Source organism: Sander lucioperca, chromosome 10, assembly GCF_008315115.2.
Source record: "Sander lucioperca isolate FBNREF2018 chromosome 10, SLUC_FBN_1.2, whole genome shotgun sequence".
Lineage (NCBI taxonomy): Eukaryota > Metazoa > Chordata > Actinopteri > Perciformes > Percidae > Sander > Sander lucioperca.
In genome coordinates, this window is record NC_050182.1 from 26,887,427 (window position 1) to 26,900,782 (window position 13,356).

A 13,356-nucleotide genomic window follows, 5' to 3' on the forward strand; every position below is an offset into this window, starting at 1 on the left:
AAGCCAAGCGAATACCGGGAAGTGTCACTCATGTTTCCGTGGTCACCGTGAGATTGGTTCGCCGTCGGTTTCCTGCAGCAGTAAGAAGAGCAGCGTCGAGACAAACTGGGAAGACTCAACACCACCACCTCCAATAACTATACTGTACAATGAAACTAATAGCAATATCTCCCTCTCTCGACATTCGCTTCGTCACGGTTGTACTGCTGGTAAGCGTTTGTATTTCAGCCCTGGAATGTGCACTGCTTTGTACCTACAAGAGCAAGCTAACGTTAAGCTAGCTAAGTAACGTTAGTTAGCCGCCGGGATAGTTAGCTGCTAGCTAACCAATGAACCTCTGCTGGCATGAGACGTGGCTTTAAAAGTTGACTAGCGAGCCTGCTCACTCGCTGCTGGAAGTGCAGTTATTTATCAGGCTAATTAAGAAGGCCTTTTGACTGGACTTCACCAAGCGACTCCCATAACTAGCGTTAATCAAGTTATCCAACTGCAATGTCAACTTAGCACGTTAGCTGTAGTGTTATAGCCTTAATCCTTCTTATATAATCGAGATGTTACTCGCATAAGAGACCGTAACGTATATTCCAAACTTAAAAAATGCCTAGTTTCACTCCTGATAACTTTGAGGACGAATGAAGCATCGAGCTAGCATTAGCTAGCTGTTACCACATATTGACAGCAGGGAAATACTTGCTAATTGCTAGCATTGTTAGTTTAAGCATTTTGTTGAATCTGTTGGTCTGCTGTGATTGGTCATGCTTAACATTTGATATTGTATGGATGCGCACATTTATTGCCAGACTCTTGGTGTATCTGTATGTCTCTGAATGATGCTCACCGGTTGGTGAATTCCTCTGTTGTGGCTCATTCTTATTGGCTGACAACCCGGAAGTAGAGATAACGCTGCTGTTGTGAGGATAGACATCTGGGTTGTGAGAGTTTTGGGCCTGAAATGAAAACTTAAAACTGCTCTCCGCGTTTCAAAGCGTTGCCTTCATCGGTCTAACCACAGTCATCTTTTATAGTAAAAAGGCACAGTGACTGTTTTGACAATGTTGAGAATGTTAAACTTTCAAAGGGAATCAGAAAATTTGCTCTATGGAGCTTTTTTGACGTTTCATAGACAACTAGTTTATTATTAATTGAATCACAGACATAACAGACATTTTTTTATTAACAGATTAATCTGTAATACAAATAATAGTTTGTTTTAACCCTAATTTTACATTAGGAAGACACTAACGGAAGGACAATGACACTTTAACTCAGACTATTGGTGTGTGTGTATGAGCAAAAGTTCAGTTACATAATTAAGTTACCCAGTAAAGCATGCAAGCTCTGGCTATTTCACTTTTTAAAAATATGTGGCCTTCTTAGAACCCATATTGATATTTGCAGCCTCAAGGACGATGACGTCATATATCCTGTTTGAAGAGGATCTTGAGTTAGCACAGATCACAGCAGATAAAGAGATAGTGCAGGCATACTTTTAAAGCGTTGTCTGTTATAGAAGTGTTGACTACAGTGGCTGACGTTAGATGACGCGGAAATATATGGGATTGCACTTAGAGCCTCAATTAATAAAATCATTTAGTAAAAGAGTATAAGTTTTGATAAGGCAGTCTTCTTTGGGCCTCATAGCGTCTGCATTGTTAAACATAGGCCCTTTTAATGAAATATTTCATTCAGGCTGCAATTACCTTTTTTATTTGTGTGTCTGCACCTCTCCAGCATTAGTGTTCTTTCCCCCATTTCACCCTCCAGTGAATGTCATTTTAACCCTTACATTTTCTCTGTGCCGGTCTCTTTCATACATTGTGTTAATACAGCATTGCAATCAGAGCTGGAATTCAGAAATCCCCAGTTGGTACATCATAATTACAGTGATCCAGAGAGGGAGATACATAGAAAAAAGGATGGCTGCAAGATTAGTTTCCTAAAACAAAATACTAGAATAAGACTGACCATAGTTCTAGCTCCTGTTCTCTAACAGATAAGTTGTCAGAGAAAATGTGTGAACAAAACAGGACGTAAACATTTTGCAGTATCATTGTGTGAAATATAATGGCCACATTATTTGAGTAAAGAGTGACTGAAAGAATACGAATGCAAATACAGTACATGTAGCCATAATTAAGCTTTGGGGTGGCCCACTCTATGATTTGGTGATGAGTTGAATGATCTAGGTGGAGCTCATAATGAGCACTGCTAATTAATTTAAAGATGACAGCCACACTAAGAAATAGGGGTGGGGAAAAGAACGATTCGATTATTTATTTATTTTTATATATATATAAATATATATTAGGGCTGTCAAACGATTACATTTTCTTAATCGCAATTAATCGTTGAATTTCTATAGTTAATCGCGATTAATCGCATGCTTTATCACATGATTAAAATTCTATTATTTTGCATTTCAGAACTGTTTTTAAGTACATATTAACAATGGAAAGCAAATCTTACCAGTGTATCTTGATTGGGAATCAAATGAATGCAAAGAAAATGACTTTATGAACTTGATTTTAAGATTTGTATTTGTTTATTATATATTTAATCTAGTCACACATTTGAATCTAGAGTCAATATTAGGGTTGGGTATTGTTTGGTTTGGATACCGGTGCTAAAGTGGTACTTTTAAAACGGTACCGGTGCCTTAACAGTGCCTGAACCGATACTTTTTAAGAAAGTTAAAAAAAAAAGAAAGGTACTAAACAGTTGGTGACATTAAAGAACGGCTTGTTTATTGTTATGGCTGTATCGTCAAAATTAAATGTTTAATAATAATGTAATCACTATAACAATAACTTATTTCACCAGTACATTGCTGTTGAATGCCAAAAACAACCACCAGATGGGAAATGGGCATTTAACAACAACTTTGAATGCACCACGACACTGTAAATTACCAGTTTCATTGAACGCACCGTCTGTGTTTTTCCGACAACACTAGCTGTAGATTGTTACATCCCGGTGTCGGAATCCTCTACAGTGAAATACAGACAAACTTTACACCGTTTAGCGTTAGCTGTCAGCATTGTAACCCGTGTTTAATCCAGCTACTAGCTAGCGGTAGGCTAACGTTAGCTGCTGTCGTGTTAACTAGCGTCACGTGCAGCAATGTTTCTGTTGCCTGTAACGTCTGTTTCGTGCAGGCATATCAGTGGCACCAGAATGAGGCACCAAATTTTGCGTTGCTATTCCTGCAGCAGCAGGATGTGTTACGAGGAAGTACGGCAAAATAGTAGCCTGTTAGGCACGACGCAAAGCCGAGTGAAGTGAAAATAAATTAATAAATGGCGACATGCGATTAATACGATTTAAAAAAAAAAAAAAAAAAAAAAAAAATTAACTTCTGGACAAACAGGAAGTATTAGGGGAAAGAAATAACATAACATTTCTATCTTCATCAATTGTCACATATTTCTGGGACCTTCTGACTGTTACCATAAATATTTCCCATTAGTTTATCAATATAACCTTCACTAACTGGTCAATATGAAGGAAGAATCACTCAAACGTTCAAATATTTGCTAATGTGCTATTTTGTAACACACGCCATCATGTCATTTCACTCTGTATGAAATACAGTCCACATTTACAAACAAAAAACAGGTTATGCAGGACATCACAAGAGCACAATAAACATGTTGCTCTGCATGCAAGGTGACATTGTTTACTGTATATTTAGCCCAGCACGGGAACAATTGGCTGGGAAACAGGCCTGGAGCAGACCCAGGAAACACTGGAGAGATTATACTTATACGTTGGGGGTCCCACAGTAGGAGTTGGAGAAAGTTGCTGGTTAAAACTACTGCTTGCCTGCTGGGGGTGTGGTTAATTAACAGCCATATCGCGGTGATAGGTTGCTTCTTCACCGCAGTAAGAAAAAAATCCATATCGTCACCGCCCTAGTGCTAAGGCATGAGTTTAGTACTATGGTCTGTACTTTACACTGTGAGAGCTGGTTTTCAGTTGAGTCAGTCTGTTGATATGCTGGTTAGCAGTGTGCTGGGTCTGACTGGCCTGTTGGATCACTAGCTTCCATCCACTTGTCAGTTATTATCTGAAGTTCGCTAAAAACATTCATGCGAATAAAGCCGGTGAAAGTGTGTTTCCATCCAACTGCTTTAAAGCGAATAAAACCCTGTGCGTAGTGACTGATGAACATGTTGTTTTGCGGTCAGATTGGTATATCGAATAGATTTGAGACATTGTAAGGTGTTTCCATTCATTTTCACACTGAATGGTGTTTAAGATAGCCTAACTTTTGCTAGCCAAAATGGATTGCGCCGTCTACAAATGATTTAATATTGCACAAGTTGTAATAGTGCTTATGTGCTAGCTGATAGTGACATATCAAGCTATACTAGTAAGACACCAACGACGCCATCAAAACATCGCTATGATGATGCAGATGCACGTTATGGCATTTCTTAGATTTTTGCTGTCTAATAGCCGTTATAATTTGCTCGTGAATGAAATTAAAAAAAGTCTCGTCTTCTCGTTCGTCCACTTATATCCAGTGTTGGGCAAGTTACTTCCAAAATGTAATACATTATAGATTACTAGATATTGTCTTTTGAGAGTATTTAGTTATATAATATTACTGTCTCTGAATTGTAATGCCTTACACTACTTTGAGTTACTTTCACCAAAATAACAGTGGTGTTTGACTTGGCAGGTAGCTTGTGAATTTCACCACCGGATCAATAAAGTCTCCTCTTTATCCACTTTAATACACCATAGATTATTCATAATATTTTGTATAATTAATATGAATATGCATAGTAACTCTAGCTATAAAAATAGATAAGTAAAACGTACAATAGGCATGTAGGAGAAAATGAAAGTACGGTACCTTACAGTTGTATTGAAGTACAGCATAGTTTCTTTCCACGGCTGATGTACGTGTAGCAAGCCTAAACATTAATTCCCGAGATATTTCTATCTGTCAGCAGCTCGGACACACTGCTGCTGTCCACGCTGACGTACCGTCACCTGTTGGGACACAGATGTTGTCCGTACCGTCTCTGGTTCTGGTTCTGACCACGGGAACAGTGACGGGACAGCTTGCTTCAACGCAGCGTAATAACTCAACCATCAAATACAGCAACAGGAAACAATACTCACGGCTTTTTCCTGTGAAGAAATGTTTCGCGGTGTTGGTGAATTCTTAAAAAAACAAAACGCCACTAAATGTTGCGTTAAAATGCGTTGTAACTCGCGTTACTGAGATTGTAACGGGTATAATATTACCGAAATTTAATTAGTAATGTGTTATATTACTGCGTTACAGCAAAAAGGAATACATTACTGTATTTGCGTTACTTTTGTAACGCGTTACTCTCAACAGTGCTTATATCTGTCTTTGTTGACACCATGTCTGCAAAGAAAGCGGAAATATGTGGCGGAAATGATTTAAAACTTCTTCTTTGCTTTATGGCGGGTTGCAAACATAAAGTGACCTAAAACGTAATGGCAGTTCATTATTTATTCAGCAAATAACGTTTCCATCAGCGTTTATCGCATAAGCCGTTTACCGATGAAGAGAAAATCCGATGAGATCAAACGTATAAACTTTGTGTCGATATTCATGAAATTCAATCGAATTTTACTGTTTCCATAAGGCATTTTTCATTCGATATTACTTAATTCGCATAAAAACGAGTGGATGGAAACATGGCTACTCGCTGGACTGTTCTGCCATCCTGTCTTTAGAATCTTTTCCGCCCTCCCCCGCATAGTTGTCTTAACCAGCAAGTCTGTGTTTTTACGTTTTTAATTGCTGATCTATCTCATCCCTGTGTACCTGTAGGTGATGGGCCTCTCTACTCCTGGACAAGCAGAAATCACCAGTCTGGATTCAGCCAACATTGATGACGTCCTAAGTAAGGCATCACACTTTACTCTTTGAAAATGTCTTAAAGGAATAGTTTGACCTTTTAGGAAATGTACTTATTTGCTTTTTTGCTAAGAGTTGGATGAGAAGATCAATACAACTCTGTCTATTCATTCAATATGAAGCTAACTTGGCATAAAGACTGAAAACGGGGAAACCGCTTATTTCCCAAAATGTCAAACTATTCCTTTAATACTTATTCAGATCTTAGTTGTCCACTATTTTTTCCTTACTTGCCTTAAGAGATGCATATAGATTTTTCTTTGTTACATCCGCCAAGAAGATTGTATGTCTCTCTGTTGGTTAGCAGTTTATCGCAAAATTCATGTGATATGGTATATTACGCAATTAGTTGTTGGTGTGGATAGCACCACCTCATTGTTGCAGGTCTGACCTACTTGGTCATTAGCCCTTGGCTTACCTTTTCACCAAATAAACATTTAATGACATTTTACCAGTGGGTGGTATGATAGATAAATATATATGGCCATGAGTCACTGGTCCTACATTTATGTGCTCTGCTTTCTTGTTTTTTTTATTTATTTTTTCCCCGTTAGTGACAGAACACTGAGGGGTTTAAGATTGATAAGCCTAATTACCGTAATTAGTTTTACTATCAAATTATACATTCTCAGTGTATTTAGTAATGTATAGAGGCTTATATTTATTTCCTCTTTGTGTGTGTGTGTGTGTGTGTGTGTGTGTGTGTGTGTGTGTGTGTGTTTCCTTGCAGATAATGCTGGGGTGGCATTAGTCAATTTTTACGCAGACTGGTGAGTGTGTTGTTTCTCTCCCACAGTCATTGGACCTGTATATTATGTCAAGGATGTTTAAATGAGTTTTGCTTATGATGCAGACGTTTCTTATGAATGCCACATGGTGCAATAAGTATAATTAGATTGCTGTCATTCGCAGTAGAGATTTTGTTGATTTATTTTAAAAGGATTTTTACATAGTGTGTCTGTTTTAATCTCATTTGGTCTAATTAATGGATGCATAATGGAACTGTTATAGGCAAAAATCATTTGACAACATACTACATACATAATACTGCAAAATGTTGTCCAATGGATCGAAAATTCTATTTAATTTACTAACAAAATATGGAAATCGGTTTGGCCTCACACCACCTCCCCTACCCCCCTTTTACAGGTGCAGGTTCAGTCAGATGCTCCATCCAATTTTTGAGGAGTCGTCTAACATAGCGAGGGAGGAGTTCCCTGAAACCAAGCAGGTGGTGTTTGCCCGTGTCGACTGTGACCAACATTGTGAGTATTACTTACCTTTTTTAATCAATTTCAGTGTTCTTTAACATTGTCAAATAGGTGTCATACAGCATACACATTCATTTGATCAAAATGTATTTCATAACTGTATGAAACAAAGACAAACTAATCTTAGTCATTTTGAAGCTGTTATTTTTACGTACTAAAATGATTATTCTGTTATATATATATATATATATATATATATATATATATATATATATATATATATATATATATATATATATATATATATATATATATATATATATATATGGCACACACACACACTTACTATATTTGATGCACGTATACACATAGATGGCCAGGACACCAAAGCACAGACACATAAACTGCCTTCCTCAGCCTTTTGAGATAAAGCAAATTAAAGAGAATTATTGATGACCTGAAAACTGTTTGAAGACTAATGACAAAACTGCTGCTTCCTGTGAAGACGGGAGGCTTAGAGACACCCCGCAGGGAGATTGACACCTGCCACACACACACACACACACACACACACACACACACACACACACACACTCATTCAGTGTGTGCAGAGAGAATATTTACTCTTGGCGGGGGGCAGCTTTCATGTGGGAGATCAGAGCTCCGAGCTGACTGAAGGCAGTGTTTTCAGTCTGAGGTTTAACCGCCGTCTCTGTCACTGCTCCCGCTTCTCATCCACCCATCCCCATGTGTTTTTACTCAGCTTCTTCCTCTTCATCAATTGATTTGTCCTTCTTTACTTAACTTCTCCCTTCCCTTGCTGTGTAGCGGACATAGCCCAGCGGTACCGCATCACCAAGTATCCAACATTGAAGTTGTTCCGCAATGGGATGATGATGAAGAGGGAGTACAGGGGTCAGAGGTCAGTGGCGGCCATCGCCGATTTCATCCGCCAGCAGCAGGTCGACCCTGTGAAAGAGATACACTCAATGGAGGAGGTTAATACTCTGGATGTGAGTGGCAAACACACACACACACACACACACACACACGGTATTATTTCTCTTCTCATTTCACATTTTTTGACTTTCCTATTCAACAGAGGAGCAAGAGAAACATCATAGCTTACTTTGAAAATAGGGACTCCGATAACTACCACACATTTGAAAAAGTTGCCAACATCCTTCGAGATGACTGCACGTTCACGGCTGCCTTTGGGTGAGTCACAACACCATCTTTATGTTAGGCTTAGTTCTTAATTCTTCAGTTTCTATTTATCTTAAACTTTTCTGCTATCTGCTTTACTCTTATAGAGCCGTATCTGAGGCCGAGCGCTTCAGTGGAGACAATATCATCTACAAGCCTGTGGGGGAGGGCGTGCCTGACATGGTCTACCTCGGCTCACTCACCAACTTCGACCTGACCTACGCATGGGCCCAGGACAAGTGTGTGCCTCTGGTCAGGGAGATCACCTTTGAAAATGGAGAGGTTTGTTACCTGCTTTTTCATATAGAGCATTGTCTGTTTGCTCTATTGCTTTTTGGCCTGATATTAGTTTGTGTAAATCTGGCTATGTAGATGACGTATATGAGAGATATTTACACGAACAACAGCCTGGAGTGTATTCATGGAGTCTGTGGGTAGTCCATCTGCTGTGCCACGGAAAGGCCCTGACTCCATCTGTCCTTGACGCTTTGTGTGTGTATATGTATTTTTGTTTTCCAGGAGCTGACTGAAGAAGGAATTCCTTTCCTTATCTTGTTCCATGTTAAAGAAGACACAGCAAGCTTAGAGAAGTTCCAGCATGAAGTGGCTCGCCAGCTCATCAGCGAGAAAGGTGAGTCTGTGTGTTTGTGGCATGTTGTACCTATCAGGGAAATGAATTTTAGTTACCAATAGAACCAAACAGCCTTGTGTACAGAAGTGGTGTTCATGGCATTGGTGTCTCCTCCTCAGGGTCTATAAACTTCCTGCACGCGGACTGCGAGAAGTTTCGCCATCCTCTGCTCCATATCCAGAAAACCCCTGCTGACTGTCCCGTCATCGCTATAGACTCATTCAGACACATGTATGTCTTTCCCGACTTTAAAGACCTCAAGTAAGTACCACCTTTCACTTTCAAATTTAGTGCATGTGTGCAACAATATAGTCCCTAAAGAGGCACAATATTATCAATGTCTAATAAATGATTGTGTGGTCATTTCAAACAATACCAACATATTTTATTTCTTTTGTAATACCACCATGTGTGCATCTCCCTTTTAAACATTTAGAAAAGTTTTTTTTTTTAATTAATTTTTTATTGGGGCTGGTCATTGTTTCATGCAAAAAGAAATATAAATGAAAACTTACCACAAATGCAGCTGTAATTAACAAATAAATCATCCATATGTCAAATCAGTCTGATATATTTAGCGTTCTTTTGGACATTTTTGAGCAATTATTGCTTGATACTGATGCCGTATATGAAATTGTTCCTAACGGGATCTCCTTAAATAAAGTTAATTTCATTACACACACACACACACACACACACACCATAATCCACTGTGCACTCAACAACAGAGAAATGTCACACCTCCTAAAATCTGTCCTTTATGAATGGGCCAGGACACCGGAGCTAATGTGACATGATTTGGCACGTGCAATAAGTGCTAAACTAATCCAGTCTAATCTAATTTAATCTTATTTATTCTGCCCCCGACCACTCACCCCATCCTCAATCAGAGTCTGATCAGATAGACAGAAGCCCTGAGGACTGACCAGCCCTCCACAACCTAATTACATCACATCACCACCGCATGTGGCACACAGCTTGTAATTACATTAGCGCAGTGTATGGTTTTTATATATATATATATATATATATATATATATATATATATATATATATGAGGGTTTGTGTGTGTGTCTGCATGCTGCTCTGACACATGGGGTTAGCTGTGATTGGGGACCTGCTCCGCCTGTGTGATATGACAACAGCTCATGACCTGTCGTTAATAAGCACACTTCACAGGACAGCATTGATGAGGATTAATGCTGCTTCATGACACGTGCACAGGCACTGATGTCCTCTGCTGCTGCCACGAGCTGTTTAGTCTAATATAAACTCTGTCTTTATTGGTGAACTTTGTTTGTAGAAATGCCTTTGTCAAACAGGCTAGAGTTTAAATGTGTTACATGATCTACTAACATAAAGATAAATAACTTAAATGAACTTAATGCAGTTTTTAGATTTTATGATTTTATTGGCATATTTTGGCATTACCACCTATACATATTACATATAATTATAATATACATATAATTTATTCAGGGGCTAACAGCTGCCTAGGAGTCTTTATGCAGGTTGCCATCCAGGTTAACATTATCCGTTAAAACACCTGACAGTGTAACACAACCTACTGTATGAAAGGCTCTCGTCCATCTCTGTGACATCCTTTTGACCTATGGACCGACTTCATGTCAGAGATATGGCCCAGGAGGCAGCGTAGGTCGTCCGTTAATTGCAGGTTTGGTGTTGTGATCGTGATTGTGTGTGAATGGGTGAATAAGAGGCTAAATTCTAAAACATTTTTTCACAAAGGTAGAAAACACAGTGTGCAGTTAATTTACTATGTCAGACCATTCTCTCTTTATTTCTGTCACAGGAACTGTTTCAGTTCCCCTAATAAGAGAGATTTTTTTATTTATAATCCGACTTGAATGAACAAGTCCCAAAGGGAAATGTAAGAGTTTTACGATAAGGATACAACAATGTTCTCCAATGTGTGTTTCTGTGCGTTTTTTCCCAGTATCCCTGGCAAGCTGAGACAGTTTGTGTTGGACCTTCACTCTGGAAAGCTACACCGAGAGTTTCACCATGGCCCTGACCCCACAGACAGCACGCCCGGACAGGTCAGACAGCAGCGTCAGAGTGCACTACTGAGTCTGTGGAAGCTGGTTTTGCTACGTCTTGTGAAACTTGACTGTTTGTTCTGACTGTTACCCTCAGGAGGAGATGGGAGGAGAAGTGGCCAGCAGCCCCCCAGAGAGCTCGTTCCAGAAGCTGGCACCCAGCGAGACTCGCTACACCATCCTCACACGAGACCGTGACGAGCTGTGACCTCAACAGCCTTCCAGTGATCCTGTGACTCAATGCCACGCCCCAGAGTCAGGGAGGGGGTTCGGGTTGGGACAGGCCAGCGGGACAAAACAGCAACACCCAACACCCTTACTGAAGAGAGAGAGAGAAGAGCAGGAGAATGAAGAGGAAGAAAGATGAGAAAAAGAACAGGAGGAGAAGAGAGGAGTTCAGTCCACGACACAACCATGTTGGAATAACCTATATTTTCATAACTCTTTCACGTACAATTTTTATTTTGGATCAAATGGAAGGGGGGTAAAGATGAAAATGTGTGTGGGTTAGGGGCATTAGGGCATCAAGAGAAGTGTTTTTACTTTTATTTTTTGGAGCTTGTAAATATGTTTGTGCTACATGGGAGTCTCATTGTTGGTCTAAATTAAATGCAGAGTTTTCTTTATTTTATTTTTCTTTTACATTACCCAGCTTTTTGTAGTAAAAAAACCAGAACAGTTCCCTCACTCCAGTTGTACGGTTCTTATCTGTGGGTAGTCCAGTTCAGCCTGTCTAATAGGAGACGCTTGTTTAGTCTCCGACCTCATGGCTGCATCTCAATATGACCAACTCTAGTCTAATTCATTTGTATAGTACAAGTTATAACAATATGGCTGTTTGAAGTAGCTGTATCTCCATATCTTCTCCCCACACGGAGTCCTGAAGGAATAGAAAAATATTTTTAAATGCTTGGTAGGGCTAACATAATTTTAAACATAACTTTAACAGAAGATAAAGAGACAGAGCTACTCCAGCCTATTGAGATGCACCCATTCTCTCCCTGGTACTTAATGGTTATGGATTATAATGTCTCTTACAGTGCTTATAAAAAGTATTGCCCCCTCAGACCTTTTTATGTGTCACTGTTTTACAACACTGAATCACAGTGGATGTAATTAGGATTTTATTTATGTCAACAATCAACAGAAAATACTGTCCAAGTGAATGAGACCTTCTGGCCATCATTCTAAATTCTGTGTTAAGTATAAGCCTAAAACTACATGACACCAAAACACATCATCCCTATCATGAAGCCTGCTGGTGGCAGCAGCATGCTGTGTGGAGGCTTCTCTGCAGCGGGCCCTGGGCGGCTTGTGACGGTAGAAGTTATAATTGATGCAGCAAAGTACAGAGCAATATTGGTATATTAAAAAAAAAAAAATACAACTATAGATGTATATTTTACAGCAAGACAACCTCAAACATAAAGCCAAATCTACACAGAATTTGAAAGAGGAATATAAAAGAAAGTGTCCAGATGTGTAAAGCTATTACAGGCCTATTGAAGTAGACCTACAGCTCTAACTGTTCACAAAGGTGCCTCTATTAAGTATTGTCCTGAAGGACATCAATGCTTATGCAATCAGGAATTTTGTTAATTTTGTACCCAAGAAATCTGAACGTCTTATTTTTCTGTTCAGTGTCTAAAATGCTGATTACCTCCACTACTGTAAAACATTAAAAGTCAAAGGGGGCTGGATACCTTTTTAAAGGCACAGTGTTTGCATGACACCTCCGAGTTGTGTTCCAGGGATTCAAATAGAGGGGGGAAAAAAAAGTTTTGCAATGATGTACTTTGAAATGGTAATGAATTTATGAAATGGCTGTTTTGTTGTACCTGTTGTCAAGTGTGTCATCATGCTGGGGGAGAAAAGACGGTGTCCTTCCCAGTGTTTTAAAAAGCAGCGAGACGAGAGGGGAAAACCCATGTGATGAACGGTGGAAATTTACAGTCTGCCACTTTATACAAGTTCTCTTAAAACTGGTTTTGCCTCTTTATATGAGCTTTTGGTACAAGTCTAGATCCCTGAGATCCCCCGAGCATGAATGAATCCAAAAGCGGAAGCCAGATTGAGTGTGGGGACCCATCGCTAAATTTGTACTGTGCGTCCTGCCCTTCCATAGAGGCCAACAGATGCCTGCATAGTGACATATCAGCCCACATACAGGAAAGCAACAGGGGGGAGTGTGATGCCATTTCTAAACCAGTCATCTCAGAGGAGAAGAGTAAAAAAAAATCAACAAGTAAATTAAAAACCATTTTACAGGATATTATGTTGTCTGATGCCTTTTATGTCAGTCTCTCTGAACTTTACTGGTGTCATTTACTGTAACATCTATCC

The 13,356-nt window shown here is 39.4% G+C and overlaps 1 protein-coding gene across 2 annotated transcripts; it reads left to right on the plus strand.

Moving 5' to 3' along the window:
- Positions 1-27: 27 nt before the first annotated feature.
- On the plus strand, positions 28-12,432 carry erp44 (endoplasmic reticulum protein 44). 2 transcript variants are annotated; one of them, XM_031299166.2, is made up of 11 exons: positions 28-209; positions 5,819-5,891; positions 6,636-6,675; positions 7,055-7,170; positions 7,945-8,129; positions 8,219-8,334; positions 8,430-8,604; positions 8,842-8,953; positions 9,073-9,214; positions 10,911-11,013; positions 11,111-12,432. In XM_031299166.2, the coding sequence occupies exons 1-11, from the start codon at positions 150-152 to the stop codon at positions 11,219-11,221; spliced, it is 1,233 nt and encodes a 410-aa protein (XP_031155026.1). In that variant the 5' UTR covers positions 28-149; the 3' UTR covers positions 11,222-12,432. The 2 variants fall into 2 exon arrangements, with proteins under 2 accessions (XP_031155026.1, XP_031155025.1); XM_031299165.2 differs by having other exon boundaries at positions 11,124-12,432.
- The last annotated feature ends 924 nt before the right edge of the window (positions 12,433-13,356 follow it).

Excerpts from the sequence above, each read along its gene's own strand:
- erp44 (XM_031299165.2), top strand. The coding sequence starts at position 150 with ATGAAACTAATAGCAATATCTCCCTCTCTCGACATTCGCTTCGTCACG. Across the intron at positions 5,892-6,635 it reads CAACATTGATGACGTCCTAA|ATAATGCTGGGGTGGCATTA; the intron begins GTAAGGCATCAC and ends GTTTCCTTGCAG. Across the intron at positions 8,130-8,218 it reads AGGAGGTTAATACTCTGGAT|AGGAGCAAGAGAAACATCAT; the intron begins GTGAGTGGCAAA and ends CCTATTCAACAG.